The 16,363-nt window shown below is 48.4% G+C and overlaps 1 protein-coding gene across 1 annotated transcript; it reads left to right on the top strand.

The window, feature by feature from the left end:
* LOC121444340 (synaptophysin) lies at positions 1 to 15,223 on the top strand. The gene is made up of 7 exons (XM_041646157.1): positions 1 to 95; positions 1,196 to 1,261; positions 2,331 to 2,455; positions 5,691 to 5,886; positions 6,538 to 6,729; positions 11,089 to 11,419; positions 13,798 to 15,223. The coding sequence occupies exons 1-6, from the start codon at positions 60 to 62 to the stop codon at positions 11,413 to 11,415; spliced, it is 942 nt and encodes a 313-aa protein (XP_041502091.1). The 5' UTR covers positions 1 to 59; the 3' UTR covers positions 11,416 to 11,419; positions 13,798 to 15,223.
* Positions 15,224 to 16,363: the final 1,140 nt, after the last annotated feature.

The raw sequence follows: 16,363 nt of genomic DNA, 5'->3' as shown, positions 1-16,363 counted from the left end.
CCCCGCCGCGCCCCGCGCCCGCCCTTGCTAGCAGGCACCTTCCGCCCCCTGCATTGCTGATGCTGCTTCTGGCAGACATGGACGTGGTGAATCAGGTATGCGCTTCAGCACCATGGATAGAGCCCAGCGCAGGCTGGAGCCCTGGTGGCTATGGCCCTTCCAACCCTAAGAGGTGTTGGCCAGGGTAGCGGGATGCGGTCACTGGGGACTAGGATGGAATTGGGGGGTCTGCAGCAGGCTAGGGGAGGGAGGGAGGTGGAGAAAAGGAGTGCGCTTTTTTGCCGCATCGAGGACTATCCTCACTGCCGCAGAGGGGGCCGCCAGAGCCCCATAAGAACTGTCGGTGGGGAGAAAGAGGGGAGCCCGGGTCTAGGAAGAGGGCAAAGGGGTAGGGGAGGGGGAAATGAAAATAAGACTTGGGGGGCTGCAGATGAGCTAGGAAATAGAGCGACAGAAGGTGTGGGGGCGGGGTGGGGAAGGGCTGGCATCCGCCCCTCCCAGAGATTTCACCCCGTAGATGACCACCCTTCTGTCCCCCAGCAGATCTAGGGGGACGATCCGATTTTGCCTCTCCAAAGCCCCCAGGCTCCTCATTCCCAGCGCATATCCAGTGAATCCATGCCCCAGCTCTCCCCCACCTTAATCATTCCAGACCATCTCCGCCATCTCCTTCTTCTTCATCGCCTCAGAACTGGCTTCCTCCCTAACCAGTAGCGACCCCTCCCCACCCGCATCGCCTCAGACACAAGCACCATCCTCTGACTCACGTTTACCACTGCAGACCCCTCCCCTATGCTGTTGTGACTCACCTTCATCCCTCGGCGCCCCCTCCCCCACTCGAATGAACCCCATCTTCTTCCACTCAACCTTTTCCCCTTTTCCCTTTCTGAGTCACCTTTAAGCAGCTCAGACTCGCCTTCCCTAACTAGTCTGGACCCCATCTATTTTCTACCCCCGACCTCTGCCGTGTGACTCATCGGCTCACACTTCACCACCCCTGAACCCTGGGGTTTTTTTCTGAGACCCTGGTGTTTACTCCTTCCCCAAAGTGTCATTTTCTCCTCCTCACTCCCTCTCCATATGTCACCTACTTCTAGGGGTCACATGCCCTATCTCCAGGGATCAATGCTTGGCAGCCTGGCCCCTCACCTCTGTATTCCCCACCACCTCCCTCCCCCACTGTTTTTCTCCTCAGCTGGTGGCTGGGGGTCAATTCCGGGTGGTCAAGGAGCCCCTTGGCTTCGTGAAGGTGCTGCAGTGGGTAAGTGTGGTCTGGGTTGTGGGGTGGGTGGAGTGCAAGGAGAAAGGGTGGTAATGGGGTCCTGAAGAGCAGGGGTGCTGGAGGATCAGGGAGCCAGACAAGAACTGGAGTGGAAGAAGATGAGGGAATTGAACTCTAGAGTAAGGTACCAGGGGTTTAAGGGACAGGGAACAGATAGGCTATGATGTCACATAAGGCCGAGGGTACCCCTGTTGTGGAGTGACAGATTGTGACGTCCTACCTCCTCTCTTGAACTAAAGGAGGGAGGGATGGGAGGTGGAGCCTGAAGCCGACTGCTGAGAGAGAGAGAGAGAGAGAGAGAGAGAGAGAGAGAGAGAGAGAGATGCAAAATCAGAAAAATCCAGAGACAGTGAAGGAGACAGAGAATGAGAGGCAGGGAATGGTAGAGACAGTGATGTAAATGCCAAGAAAAAAAAGAGATGAGAGCCAGAGAACTGGACATGAGGCAGAAAAATGTGGTAGGGGAAAGAAAGGCACACACAGATAGATGGACACCCAAAAGAGAAAACAGAGAGCAACATACAGAAATGGGCACAAGGGAGACGGGGAACCATAGAGACTTTGTGGCAGGCAGAGCAGAACAGACAGGCAGACCAAGAAACAAGTGTGTAGAGACATACAGTCATACACAATGAAAAGAGAGAGAGAGAGAGAGAGAGAGAGAGAGAGAGAGAGAGAGAGAGGATGGGGAAGAATATGCATAGAAACACAGATATTGAGAGAAAGAGATGCAAAAGACAAAGATGCAATGAGTGACAGAAGAGAAGAGAAAAGGAAAGGGGAGAAGGGACAGGGGGAAGGGAAGGAAGGGGAGGGGGGAGAAGCCAGAGCACCCAGAGGTAAAAGCAGTGACACAAGGAGAGAGAAACAGTCACACCCTTGTAATCAGCTTGTGCTAGGACCCGGTGAACCCTGATTAGGGGGGTAGGAGTGGGGACCTCTCCATCTGCTGCTGTCTCTGCTGCCCCCCTCAATCTGTCCAGAGGAGGGCACTCCCTCCCACATGCATACAGGCTCACTACAGCCATCCCCTTCCCTGCTACCCAAGGTCTTTGCCATCTTCGCCTTTGCTACATGTGGCAGCTACAACGGAGAGCTTCGGCTGAGCGTGGAGTGTGCCAACAAGACGGAGAGTGCCCTCAACATCGAAGTTGAATTTGAGTACCCCTTCAGGTGTGCCCCTGCCCTGGTATCCTGAGACCTGGGAGAGGCAGGGCCGGGGTGAGGGTGGGTCTGAACAATCCTTCCCCATGACCTTTGCACAGCACACACAGGTCACGGCCACTGGGATCACTGCCCGTGTGCTGAACACCTACTGTGTAACTGGCACTGCCCCTGATCTCTAGGACAATGTGATGTGCAAGACAGACACAGGGTGTCACCCTCTCTAGCTATATTCTGGGGGGGGGGGAATACAAGACAGGAAATAAGTACGATTCATAAGCAAATGGCAAAGTTGGGGCTGTAGTGCAGTGGTAGGGAGCTTGCACAGCCTTGGCACGGCACTGGGATACAGAGAGAAAGAGAGCTACATGTGTATAAACACATATGTGTGCACTTGAATGCGGTAAATGCTCAATTAATGTTCATTGCTGGGTGTGGTGGCAAATGCTTGTAATCCCAGCACCTAGGAGGCTACGCCAGAAAGATTGTGGTGAGTTCCGGGCTACCCTCAGATCCAAAGTGAGGTCTTGTCTCAAAATAAGGGGAGTGCAATGGCTCAGCAGGTAGAGGCCCTTGCCACTAAGCCTGACAACTTGACTTTGATCGCTAAGTCACATGTGGTAGAAAGAAAGAATAGACTCCCTGCAAATCATTCTCTGACCTCCACACATGAGCTGTGACAAACATACACTTACATACATGTGGGCATGTACACGCTAAATACAATTTTTAAAAGACATATTTTAAAATAAGGCTAGTTAACATTATTTACTTCTCAACGTGCTGGAGTTTAACCGGGACTAAAGCAGATCAAATTCCCAGTCCTCGTGACTCTCCATTAGAACAAACAAAAGGGGATAACTATTGATGCAGATAAATACTAGAGGCATATTTTCATGCAGGGGTTTGGCTAGAAAATAATGGGGATGCTGTATAGATATGGAAAATCATGGGACCAAATTAGAGGTTCCCGATGTTTACTGAGGCCCGAACATGTGGCAGGCATTGTGCTAGGTGTCAGGTGTACATGTGTACGGACAAGCTGGAGGAACTGCTACATCTTAAGGATGGGGACACAGACCCACAGTTTCGCTTGACTTTCCTTGATGACTGAAGCAAATCATGTCACAGTTTGAGTCTCAAGTTCCTTGTTTGTAAACAGAGATAATAATATTGATGCTCCACAAGGGGATGGGACATCTTCACTAATTCGATACTTGTAAAGCACTCAGTGCAGTGTCTGAGACCAAGAAGTGCTCTGCATGTGCTTGTTAAGTGTAAGAAATCAGATTTAGGAACTTGGCGAAGAATTGGGAGTTGGGCAACACCAAGGGTAAATGGAGGCCTAAAAGATCACACAGTTGGGAGAGGGAAGCCAGCTCGGGTCCTGACCAGTGATAGAAACAGGAGATGGCAGCAGAGCATGACCGAGAGAGACAGAGAGCAGTCAGAGCTATTCAGATTCACGTAAGCCACGGAGAAAAGAGTTTGGGGACTGAGGGTGTAGCTCAATAGCAAAGCACTTGTCTAGCATGCCTTGGGTCCCATCTCAAGTACCTTGGAGAAGGGGGAAGCACACACATGATGTTTGGGGGGTGGGGGTAAGGGGTAGTTGGCAGCATAAGAACCAGCCTTTTGGGAATTCCATAAAGGCCACAGAAGCCCTCTATGAATCCCCCACCCCCACCCCAGCATCTTCCATGCTTGGGGTCTCTGCTATAGGAGACACCAGTTCTATTTGTTCAGTCCTGGGAGCCAGTCTCCAACCTGAGGCCAGAGCTGTGGGCTCCCAGGCCAGTTCTATTCTGCCCACACATGAGGCTTTCCCCATCACAGCACAGGGAAGGCCTTTGACTCAGAACACCTTCCCAGTCTGCCCTTCACACAGCCTGTTCCAATATCCCTCTACTCTTCGGTCTTTTCCTATTTCACAGCTGTTGGGCATCTCTGCCACGCATACATTTTTTTTTTTATCTCAGGGACCTAAAAAGAGTCTCTAAAAAGAGAAAAGCGTCAACATGATTTAGGAGGAGATGGGATTCATACAGCAGCTCTGTCCTTCCTCTACTAGCTGAGTGACTATACAATCAAATGCACTTCTCTAAGCCTGTTCCCATCTCTGTGCTTCACCCTAAAAACACTGCTCGAGAACCTAATTGGTGCCATCTCTGTTCCAGACCCTTGGGATCTGTCAGTAAATGAAAAAGGAATAAGCCCGGCCCCCTCATAGTTACAGGGGAAAAAATCAAGGGAAAATAGTAAATCCCGAGCTGGGGAGCTAGCTCTGTCAGTAGAGTGCTTGTCTTACAGGTGTGAGGACTTGAGCTTGACCCCCAGAACCCACATTAAACAAACCCAGCACAATGGCTTGTGTCAGAATCCCTGGCACACCGTGGACAGCCAACTTAGGGTAATTGGTGAGTTCCAAGACAGAAAGAGACCCTGTTTCAAAAAGAGGGGTGATGGTACCTGAGGAACAACACGTGAGGTTAAAATTTGTCTGTCACAAATCTGTGCAATTGCATACACACCAACAAATGTGCACCTGCACACACACGCACATCCAAACACAAACACACACATGCATAAGGTCCTATGTTCAATCATCAGCACCAAAAAGGTTTTAAAAGTGTGATGGGGGAAATCTTTAATGAGAAGGTGATTCTTAAGCAAAGTCTGAAGGAGCTGGAAGAATAAGACATGAGGCCAGGCCTTGGTGGCACACACCTTTAATCTGAGCACTAGGGAGGCAGAGGCACGTAAATCCCTGTGAGTTCAAGGCCAGCCTGGTCTACAAGAGCTAGTTCCAGGACAGCTAGGACTGTTACACAGGGAAACCCTGTCTCGAAAAACAAACATACAAACAAAAAAAGAATAAGACATGAAGCTATGTTAAGGAAGGGCATGCTTACATGCTCTTCCAAAGGGCTGAGAAACAACAAGGGGAGAGCATGCCTGTTAAAGAGAGCACGTAGCCAATGCAAAGACCCTAGAGTAAAAAGATATGATACCTGGTATGTTCTAGGACAAACTCAGAAGCAGAAGTGCCTGGGTTGCAGTGGGGGAGGGATACCACATATCTTACCAGGATGCTTTCAGCAACTAATGGTACATTGTCAATGCTCAGTACATGGTCGTTTCCTCCTCTTCCTGGGACCTCAAAACAATCTGGGAGACCCATGGTTAGGAAGGTGAGAAAGGGATTCTTAGAGTCTGGGCCCCATCTACACACCTCTCTCTTCAGGCTGCACCAGGTGTACTTTGATGCACCCACCTGCAAAGGAGGCACCACCAAGGTCTTCCTAGTTGGAGACTACTCCTCGTCAGCTGAATTCTTTGTCACCGTGGCTGTGTTTGCCTTCCTCTATTCCATGGGGGCCCTGGCTACCTACATCTTCCTGCAGAACAAGTACCGAGAGAACAACAAAGGACCCATGATGGTGAGTCCCCACAGCTGATGGCATGCATTGACCAAGGACATGAGGCTGCATGAGGCTCACAAGCCAAACCGACTCCAAGACAGGCCCATTGCCAAGCAGCCCAACACTGCTGTTGTCTCCATGACTCGACAGTGGGCATCTGGTTTGTGAAGCCATAAAGTCATAGAGAAATACACACAGCCCACACGGAATGCCAGGCCGGCCCACAACCTGACCCTACTATCTTTCACACAGTCACAGAGACTAGATCAAAGGAAGTTCACTGTGACAGAAATACATGTCACCCTGCCACACAGACACTGATTCCTACACAGAGATATTCTCACACCCTCATCCCAGACATAAAATGACACATATTCCCACATGCAAATAAAAGCGGTAAGACACACTTCTCAGAGATTCAGAAGCATCCCACAGACTTAGTTCCTCCCTCAACATCCGCACCCACACAGCACACTCCCACAGCTTCTGTATCATACACACTCACAGGAACTCAAGCTGAACACACTGGGAGCTTCTGGGCTGCAAAGGCAGAAGAGAGGCAGGCCTCTTCTAGAGGACCCCTCCCACAAAAGTGTGTCACCTCAAAAGGGCTGGGGGCTCAACTTGAAGCAGTCCATTCACAGTGACATCTTCCTCACCCCTGCCTAGGACTTTCTGGCCACGGCCGTGTTTGCCTTCATGTGGCTAGTTAGCTCATCTGCTTGGGCCAAAGGCCTGTCCGATGTGAAGATGGCCACGGACCCAGAGGACATTATCAAGGGGATGGCTGTGTGCCGCCAGGCAGGGAACACGTGCAAGGACCAGAGGGACCCTGTGACTTCAGGACTCAACACCTCAGTGGTAAGCCCTGGGAAGCTGGCTGGGTGGGAAGAGAAAAGCTGAAGGACACAGTCTGGGATGGACAGTGGTGGAGACCGAAAATGAGAGGAGAGTCAGGAGATCCATGGGGGCTCCCAGGAGGAGGCATGCCAACAAAAACAGGCTGAACAATGATAATCATTAGGATAGCACACGCTGTCTGTCCCCCATTGGGGGGGGGGGGGGGAATGAGGCCCTTCAGATTAGGCCGGGACACCTGGACCCAGCCCAGTATGGTTAAATCTCCTGAAACTCAGTATCCTCCCAGGACTTGTTTGGGAAACTGCAAAAGAAAAAACGGTCTTGAAATGGTTCCCGTCTTGGACGCCCCCTACTGGCTAGAATCAGTCTGAACATAAATCCTGTCACTTGCAAGCTCTGTGACCTACAGCTAGCGACAAACCTTTCGGGGATCATTTTGAGCATGTAATTGAAGGCTAATAATGATAGGTCCTGCTCCAAAGCTGAGTTCTCACTGAATTCACAAGACACAAAGTGCTTAGGAAACAACCTGACACAATATCGCATCCTATATCACTATTGCAGATGCTAAAATTTGAACCATTCTTTCCTGCCTCTTGTTGTGTTATCTTGGGTAACTTAGTCTCTGAGGACTTGACTTTAAAATAAACATAACAAGGCTGGAGAGGAGGCTCAGTGGTTAAGATCACCGGCTGCTCTTCCAGAGGACGCAGATTCGAGTCACATGGCAGCTCACGCCTGTCTGTAACTCCCGTTCCAGGGGATCCGACACCCTCACGCAGACATACATGCAGGCAAAACACCAATACACATAATTTTTTTAAAATTTAATTAATTAAAATAAATAAATAAAGTGGACATATCAAGGGTTGAAGAGATGGCTCAGTGATAAAGAGTACTTGCTGCTCAGCTGGGCAGCAGTGGCGCACGCCTTTAATCCCAGCACTCGGGAGGCAGAGGCAGGCGGATCTCTGTGAGTTCGAGGCCAGCCTGGTCTACATACAGATCGCGTTCCAGGACAGCCAAGGCTACACAGGAAAACCCTGTCTCAGGGGAGGGTTGCAGGAGGATGAGGAACACTCGCTGCTTTTGCAGAGCACCGAGATTCAATTCCTAGCACCCACACTTTGGCTCTGACCCCTCCATAATCCTAGTTCCAAGGAACTTGTACCCTCTCTGATCTTCTCAAGGGCCAGGCATGCAGGTGGTATGCATGCTTATGTGTGGCCAAAACGCTATATCCCTAAATGAAATTTGAAATCTGGGGCAGGAAGACTGGCGAGAGTTTGAGACTCTGGGTTATATAATGAGTTCCAGGATAGCCTAGGATGCAGAGTAAGATCTTGTCTCAAAAAAAAAAAAAGAAAGAAAGAAAAGAAAAGAAACTAAAAATACTAAAAATAAAATGGGATATCCACTGGGTGTAGTGATGCATGTGTGTAGTCTCAGCTACCAGACAAGTAGAGACAGAAGATCAAGCACTTGAGCTCAGGAGTTCTGGGCCAACCTGGGCAACATTTCAAGGCTATTTCAGAAAAAGAATAAAATAAAATGTAGGTTTTACTTCCTGTCCAAGCATGGAACTTTAAGTGAACTAATATTGTTTAAGGTACTCAGAAGAGGGTTTGACATATAGTAAATGGCATATAGCATTTTGTTTTTTAAAGTATTTTATGTGTTTGATATATTTATTTATAATTTTAAATTGTTTTTCTTTAAGAGCATATACTTTGCTAGGCATGGTAGCATATATCTTTAGTCTCAGCATTTGGGAGCAGAGGCATATGGATCTCTGTGAGCTTGAGGCCAACCTGGTCTACATAATGAGTTCCAGGTCAGCTAGAACTACACAGAGAAACCCTGTCTAAAACAACCAAAACAAAACAAAAAAAACCATTTATTTAGAGTCAGAAATGTTAATACATACCTGTAAACTGAGCACTTAAAACACTAATTTTTTAAAAAGATTTATTTTTTTTCGTATGAGTATTTTGCTTACACGTGTGTATGTGTACCACTTTTATTCTTGGTGCCTGTGGAGGTTAAAAAGAGGGTGTCAGAAGCCAGACATAATGGTGCAGGTCTTTACTCTCAGCACTCAGGAGGCAGAGGCAGGTAGATCTCTGTGAGTTCGAGGCCAGCCTGGTCTACAGAGGGAGTTCAGATAGCCAGGGCTACACAGAGAAGCCTTGACTCGAAAAAGCTTAAAAAAGAAGAGAGTGCAGATACCCTAAAACTGGAGTTATGCGTGTTTGTGAGCCATCATATGGGTGCTGGAAATTGAACTGAGCCTAAATCCTCTTAACACTGAGCTATTATTCCACCCCCAGGGCTAATTTAAAGCCAGACTAGCCTACATAGTGAGCTCCAAGCCATCCTGGGGTAAATGGACAAGTTCCTATATTAAAAACAAAAATCAAATGAGCACACCATGTCTCTTGCACTTTCAAACACAGACACACACACACAAACACTATAAATAAATGAATTTAATAAAAAGTAAAGCCACCAGGCAGTGGTGGCACATGCCTTTAATCTCAGCACTCGGGAGACAGAGGCAGGTGGATCTCTGTGAGCTCGAGGCCAGCCTGGTCTATTGAGTGAGTTCCAGGACACGCTCCAAAGCTACACAGAGAAACCCTGTCTTGATAAATAAATATGAGAGAGACAGAGAGAGAGAGAGAGAGAGAGAGAGAGAGAGAGAGAGAGAGAGAGAGAGGAGAGAGAGAGGAATGAAACCAAGGATATTTGTTTAGTAAAAGGTGAAAGATTTATACGATCTGAAGAGAAACCAGAGTATAAGGATATTTGTTTAAAAAGTAAAAGAAAACAGGGGACTGGAGAGATGGCTCAGTGGTTAAGAACACTTACTGCTTTTCTTAAAAATAGCAGTTCAATTCCTATCGCTCGGGAGGCAGAGGTCAGCTCAGCCTGCATAGTGAGTTCCAGGACTGCCAGTAAAACCCTGTCTCAACAACCACAAGAAGCATTTGGGAGGCAGAGGCAGATCTGAGTTCAAGGCCAGCCTAGTCTACATAACAAATTCCAGGACGGCCAGAACTACATAGAGAGAACCTGTCTCAGGAAAAAAAAAAAAAAAAAAAAAAATATATATATATATATATATATATATATATATATATATATATATATATATATATAATATGAGGAAGAGGAGGGCTGCTTGTTCGGCCCGGCTGCCCAGAACCAAAATAATCACACAGAAACTGTATTAATTAAAACACTTCTTGGCCCATTAGCTCTAGCTTTTTATTGGCTAACTTTTTTTTTTGATTTTTCGAGACAGGGTTTCTCCGTAGCTTTTGGTTCCTGTCCTAGAACTAGCTCTTGTAGACCAGGCTGGCCTCGAACTCACAGAGATCCTCCTGCCTCTGCCTCCCAAGTCCTGGGATTAAAGGCCTGTGCCACCACCGCCCGGCTTATTGGCTAACTCTTACCACTAATTTAACCCATTTCTATTGATCTGTGTATCACCATGTGACAGTGGCTTACCAGCAAAGATTTGGCATATTTGACTCTGGAGGCTCCATGGTGTCTCCCTGACTCTACCTTCTTTCTCCCAGAATTCATTCTAGTTTTCCCCTCCTACCTAAGTTCTGCCCTATCAACAGGTTGAGGCAGTTTCTTTAGTCACTAATGGTAATCACACCACATAGAGGGGAATCCCGCATCATATTTTATACATGTACATTTCTAAGTTTTATACATATGCATCTGTGCTAATTTGTACATACATGTGTTTACAAACATCAATTAGTGTTTATTTAAAATGTATACTTATATATTTTGCAAATTTAAGTTTATTATATTTTGTATATGTATAAACATGTATACTTAATAAGTGTGTACCTAAATACATTTTTTAAATTATGTTTTTCTTCTTTTGAGGCAGGGTCTGTCTACATGGCCCTGGCTGTCCTGGAACTCACTGTGTAGACCAGACTGGCTTCAAGCTCACAGAGATCCATCTGCCTCTGCCTCCTCAGTACTGGGATTAAGTCTTGCACCACCCCTGCCCTAAAAATTAGTTGTTTGAGGCTCTCATGTAGCCCAGGCAGGCCTCAAACTATGTAAGGAGCTAAAGCTAGCCTTGAATTGATTATCCCGTCTCCAGCTCCCTAGAATTACAGTTGTGGGCCACCAGGCCCAATAAATACTTGTACATCTAAATTCTAACTAATGTCCCAGTCCCAAATTTTTCTGTACACTGATAGTCACAGAGACTCAGGAATTTAAGCCCTCAAAATGCCCATTCCTGTTCGCTCAGCCTTAAAATCCCCGGGGCTGCCAAGGTAATGAATGGGTGAGGGACAACAGCTTGGCCTTGTCTCCCTGCAGGTGTTTGGCTTCCTGAACCTGGTCCTCTGGGTTGGCAACCTATGGTTCGTGTTCAAAGAGACAGGCTGGGCCGCCCCATTCATGCGCGCACCTCCAGGCGCTCCGGAAAAGCAGCCAGCCCCTGGGGATGCCTACGGCGATGCCGGCTACGGGCAGGGCCCCGGAGGATATGGGCCCCAGGACTCCTACGGGCCTCAGGGTGGTTACCAACCCGACTACGGGCAGCCAGCGGGTGGCGGTGGCGGTGGCTACGGGCCTCAGGGCGACTATGGGCAACAAGGCTATGGCCCACAGGGAGCGCCCACCTCCTTCTCCAATCAGATGTAATCTGGTGAGTGATGGATGGACGGATGCGGCAGGAAGGGACAAGAAATGAAACTTGAAGGAACCAATAGACAGGCAAAACTACAAAAAAAGGGGGAGGGGGAACGAACGCGGAAAATCTAGCCAATGGGCGGAGAGCAAGAGAAGGAAGGGGCAGGAGCAGCGTTCAGAGTAACCAATGAATGGAGTGTAGGAGCACTTGCGCAGTGGAGAGTCAAGGAAGTAGTGCAGTTTCCAGGTAGGGAAGGGGAGGTGGGTCTTCGAAATGATTGATAAACTAATAGAAGATAAAGCGGATAGATGAAGGAAGGTAAGCACGGTGGGGTTTGAGGGTTACCAGCACACGAGCAGGATGTAGATCTGCTGCTCCCTCTCCTTAACTCTTGTAGTGAAAGAAACGCTGTGGAATTTCAAATGAAGAAAAAGGGAAGAGCAGGGGCCTTGGAAACATACATATGCCTTCTTGTTGGGCCATAAAAGAAATGAATGCCTGGCGTGATGGAGCACATATACAATCCCCGCACTTGAGAGGCTGAGGCACGGGGATTGCAAGTTCTTGAGTCCTGCTTGGTCTCTATAACCAGATCCTGTCTCAGAGAGAAAGGTGACATCACCTAGATGGGAATAGATTTGCTAGTGGGTGAGCCAGGTTGGAGAGTCTTCTAAAGCAGTTCACATTTAATCAAAAAGTCCTTGGCCGGGTGTGGTGGGCCCAGTGCCTTTAATCCCAGTACTGGAGAGACAGAGAGAGGCGGGGCTCTGTAAGTTCAAGACCAACCTGATTTACAAGGCAACAACTTCCAGGTCACTCAGGCCCAGACTTTCCATTTTTCACATTCATCTTCCCTCTTCGCAAGAGCCTAGTCTATCTCATTTACAACCTGTTCCACCCGCAGCGTCCATGAGGATTCGGCTAGGCCACTGTCCTCCTAAATTCAGAAATCGCTGTCCTGTTTTCAGAAGCCGGTTGTAACATCTCACTAAAAGGCAACCATTTTCCAGAGTGGTCACAAGACCCACACATGCTGCACAGATGGCTTTGTCTTTTCTGTATGGTCTATGTTATTTTTGAGACCAGGTCTCCTGGAGCTCATGCTGGCCTGGAGCTCATTGTGTTAGCTAAGGATGACCTTGAATTCCTGATTGTGCCTCCACCTCCCTGTTTTGCTAGGGTCCCACTAATGTAGCCCAGGCTGGCCTCAAACTTGTTTTCCTCATGCCTCTGCCTCCTAAATTCTGGGGTCACAGGCATATACCTCCAACTCCATAATCAGTGATTATTTGTCTAAAACAAATCCTCCTATTATCTCTCATCACACCCTGTGTTTTTCCATATCGCAATTTTATTTTTTTAAAAAAAATATTTATTTACTTATTATGTATACAATACTCTGTCTGCAGGCCAGAAGAGAGCACCAGACCTCTTTACAGATGGTTGTGAGCCACCATGTGTTTGCTGGGATTTGAACTCAGGATCTTTGGAAGAACAAGCAATGCTCTTAACCACTGAGCCATCTCTCCAGCCCCCATATTGCAATTTTAATTGCTAATTTATGGTTCATGACTGTATTCCACTAGATTGGAGGTATAATCAAGGCTCATTCATGCTATACACACATCACTTAGAGCACTTCTTAAAAATGATTTTATTTTTGTTTGATTATGTATATGTGTGTGAGTATGTGCGTGTGAGTTCAAGGAGCCCAGGAGAAAGGTCAGATTCCTTGGAGCTGAAGTTACAGATGGTTGTGACCCATCCAATGTGTGTGCTGGGAGTCAAATGTGGGTCCTCTGAAAGAGCGGCAAGCTCTCTCAGCTTCTGAGCCATCTCTACAGCCTCACTTAGAGAATTTTTTGTTCTTGGGTGACAGGTCTCAGTACATAGCATTGGCTATCTTGGGATTTACTCTGTAGACCAGGCTAGCCTTGAGCTCACAATGATCCACCTGCCTCTGTCTTCTGAGTGCTGAGATTAAAGGTGTGCGCCACCATGCCTGGCCTCTTATCATTTTATATTAGGTGATTCCCTAATACGTCCTGTTCATCTTGTGAGGCTTGTCTCCCCTAATAATGATGTAAGCCTCACCAAGATAGGGTTACTTACTTTGATTTTCAACAGTGACTACAATGGTGCTGAAAAATGGGCTTTTTTGATTAGGAGAGAGGACCTCAACTGTTCCTTTGGTGCCCAGTTTGAGCAAGGTTGGTAATATCTTTGTCGTGAGAACAGCTAGAATGAGGCTGATTCCAGAGCTGTTAGAGAAGAAAACATGCCAGGCAGAAGAAAAAGTGTTGTGGCCCAATCCCTCCCTGGGGATGTCACCCTCACGTGTAGGGCACCACCCTCATCTGGACTTCTCCTTTCTGTGGCTTTTGTCTCTACAGGTCAGTGAAGCCCACGAAGACCCCATGGGTGGGCAAGAGCTCAAGAGAAGACCTGCCCCCCTTCCTATTCCCATACCCTAGGTCTCCACCCCTCAACCCAGGAGACCCTGTCTTTGCTGTTTATATATATATTATATTATATATAAATATCTATTTATCTGTCTGAGCCCTACCCTCACCCACTTCTCCATGCACTAGGGGCCCAGTCCTGAATGGGCTCCTCCCTTATCCTGACCTTGCATTCCTCAGCCCCTCTCTGTTCCCTAGCCCTGTCCCTTGAGGTAAGAGGACTCTAGAAAGGGGACAGGAAGGGGACCAGACCTTGGCTGCATGGGGAGGGTCAATGTGACTTTTCCTTTACTTGTCTCCCTCTGCTCCTCTTGACTCTCTAGCCTTGGTTCCTCCAACATTGCCTGAACAAAAGCTTGAATGGAAATCCAACCCCAAGAGTAGGACAGCAGATTGGGTGGGGATACAGGATATGGGTGAACCAGGTGGAGAGATGGGAGGAGCTCTGGAGAGTCAGCAGAGAGCTGGGTTCCAGACATACTAGACACTAGACATGGAGCCTTTTAGGGAAATGGTGTCCTACAGCATTCTGGAATGGGGTTAGAAGGGACCCAAGGGAGCGGTTTTAGGAGGGGCGTGGCTTTAACATCCAGTGGGCTCCAGAACGAGCCAGCTTGGGTTGGAACCAGCATCTCTAGGAGTGTATATTGAAACATGCAGGAGTCTGTGTTTGATTCAAAAGAGCTTGAGCAAGGCTAGAACTGGGGTTCGGGAGTGATGTAGGCTTGAGAGGAGGTCCTGTCAGGGTTATGAAGGGTATGAGGAGTGTGTGATGGTCTCGAAGGGAAGCCCTTCCTGTCGTGGGGCAGCAAAGAAAATATGTTTTCAAAGGAGTAGGGTTCAAGCAGTGGGGGTGGGGGGCCGTAGTTAGGAGCCATGAGACGAGTTTTGTTAAACGCAGGAGAGAGAACACACCTGGCACCCTGGGAATTGAGGTAACCTGGGAAGAGCCAAGTTATCGTGGTTTGGAGGGTGAAGGGTGGGATCTAGAGAGAAATATTTGTCCCTTGCTCACCTCCTCAAGAGACAGCTAGATAATCAGAGGACAGAGTCTACAGGTCTGTGGGGCTGACCCACCCTCTTCCCCTTTCTCTACCCTCTCCTTCCACACTCCCCTCTGCCCCGGAATACTTGGAGGCTGGGTCTGGAGCCCCCATCCTGTACCCTCTGCTGTGTCTGTGATGTTGGTAGTGCCTGTGATCGTGTGTTGCCATTTTGTCTGACTGTGGCCCTTTCCTCTTCCCTCCAGACCCCCCACTTTCCTGTGCCCTTCGGTATTGTTTGAAGACTCCCTCCCCGAGGAAAAACAAATATGAGAAATTCCCTTCTCCCAAATAAACTCCTCAACCACCCAGTTCATCTGGCTCTGATTTCTCAGTGCGTCGTTTCCTTTGGGTGCAGACAAAGGAAGAGGAGCAAGAGGAGAGGAAATCAGAGGAAGCTCAGCCCCCAGTAGCATCCTGCTGAAGCCTTGCCTACAAAGTATTCCGAGTCTCTGAGTTAGCACTGCTTGCTATACCATTGCTGGCCATCTAATCTAGGGTGTGGTCCTCATGCTGATCCCTTAGCCACCACCCTTCCTGGTCCCAGTGAAGTCTTGTCCTCAAATTCTCAAGGCCTCCGTAACTAGGGAGACTCCACAAGACTTCATCCTACCCAAGCTCTTGTTTGTGAACACTTCAGGTCCTGTGGTAGCTATCTTCTTTCTCTTGCCTCAGCCTAAGGAGGGGAACCAAAGACCTACCAGGTGGGGAGGCTGATTAACTGATGAAGATCCTCCCCTCCCAACCCCAGTTTCTCCCGGACAAGGGTCAGGAAGTGACAGGGTTGTGTGTAATGGGGTTTGGGGAGAGTGGAAGGGAGAGTTCCTGGGCGCCCAAGATGAAAGGCCTGTCTGACCCGTTGGTGCCTCATGCCTAATTAAAGACTTCACTGGGGCGCCTGAGTTCTGAGTTGTGGCTGCCAGTACTTGACCCCTTCCTAGCCCCAAGGCCCAGAGATGCCAAGAGCAGGAAAGAGAGACCCAGCTCTGGAAGTGAGCTCAGGAAAGGCAAGATCTACCTGGCTACAGAAAAATAAGGGAGCGAGAAGGAAAGCTCTAAGACCTACTTGTTTGGGCTGGGATCGGTAGGCACAGTGGCTGGAGTGGATACCTTGGAAGGATGTGGAACAGGCCTCGGAACCTGGCCAGTGATTTCACTCTCTTCCACATAAATCTCAGGTCTGTCTCTGAAAATGGAGTAAGTCCAGCAGGACCACGAGCGCCACAGAGCACCAGTTAGGACTGAAGATGAGGTTGGGACCATTCTTGTAACATCCATCCTGAAAAAAGGACTCTGGGAAGGGACCAAGAGGTGGCTTTGACCCTGTCCCCCAAAGCTTCCAATGATACTATTCATCCATGCAAACACTCCAGTGTACCACTGTAATCATGTCGCTACGTCCAACAGCTTTCAAACTCTAAAGACTGTGACACCGAGGGACACTGGAGGGTCAG

This window comes from Microtus oregoni, unplaced genomic scaffold, assembly GCF_018167655.1.
Source record: "Microtus oregoni isolate MIOR12 unplaced genomic scaffold, Mior012 000121F_001, whole genome shotgun sequence".
NCBI lineage: Eukaryota > Metazoa > Chordata > Mammalia > Rodentia > Cricetidae > Microtus > Microtus oregoni.
This window is presented reverse-complemented; position numbering and strand designations above follow the sequence as displayed.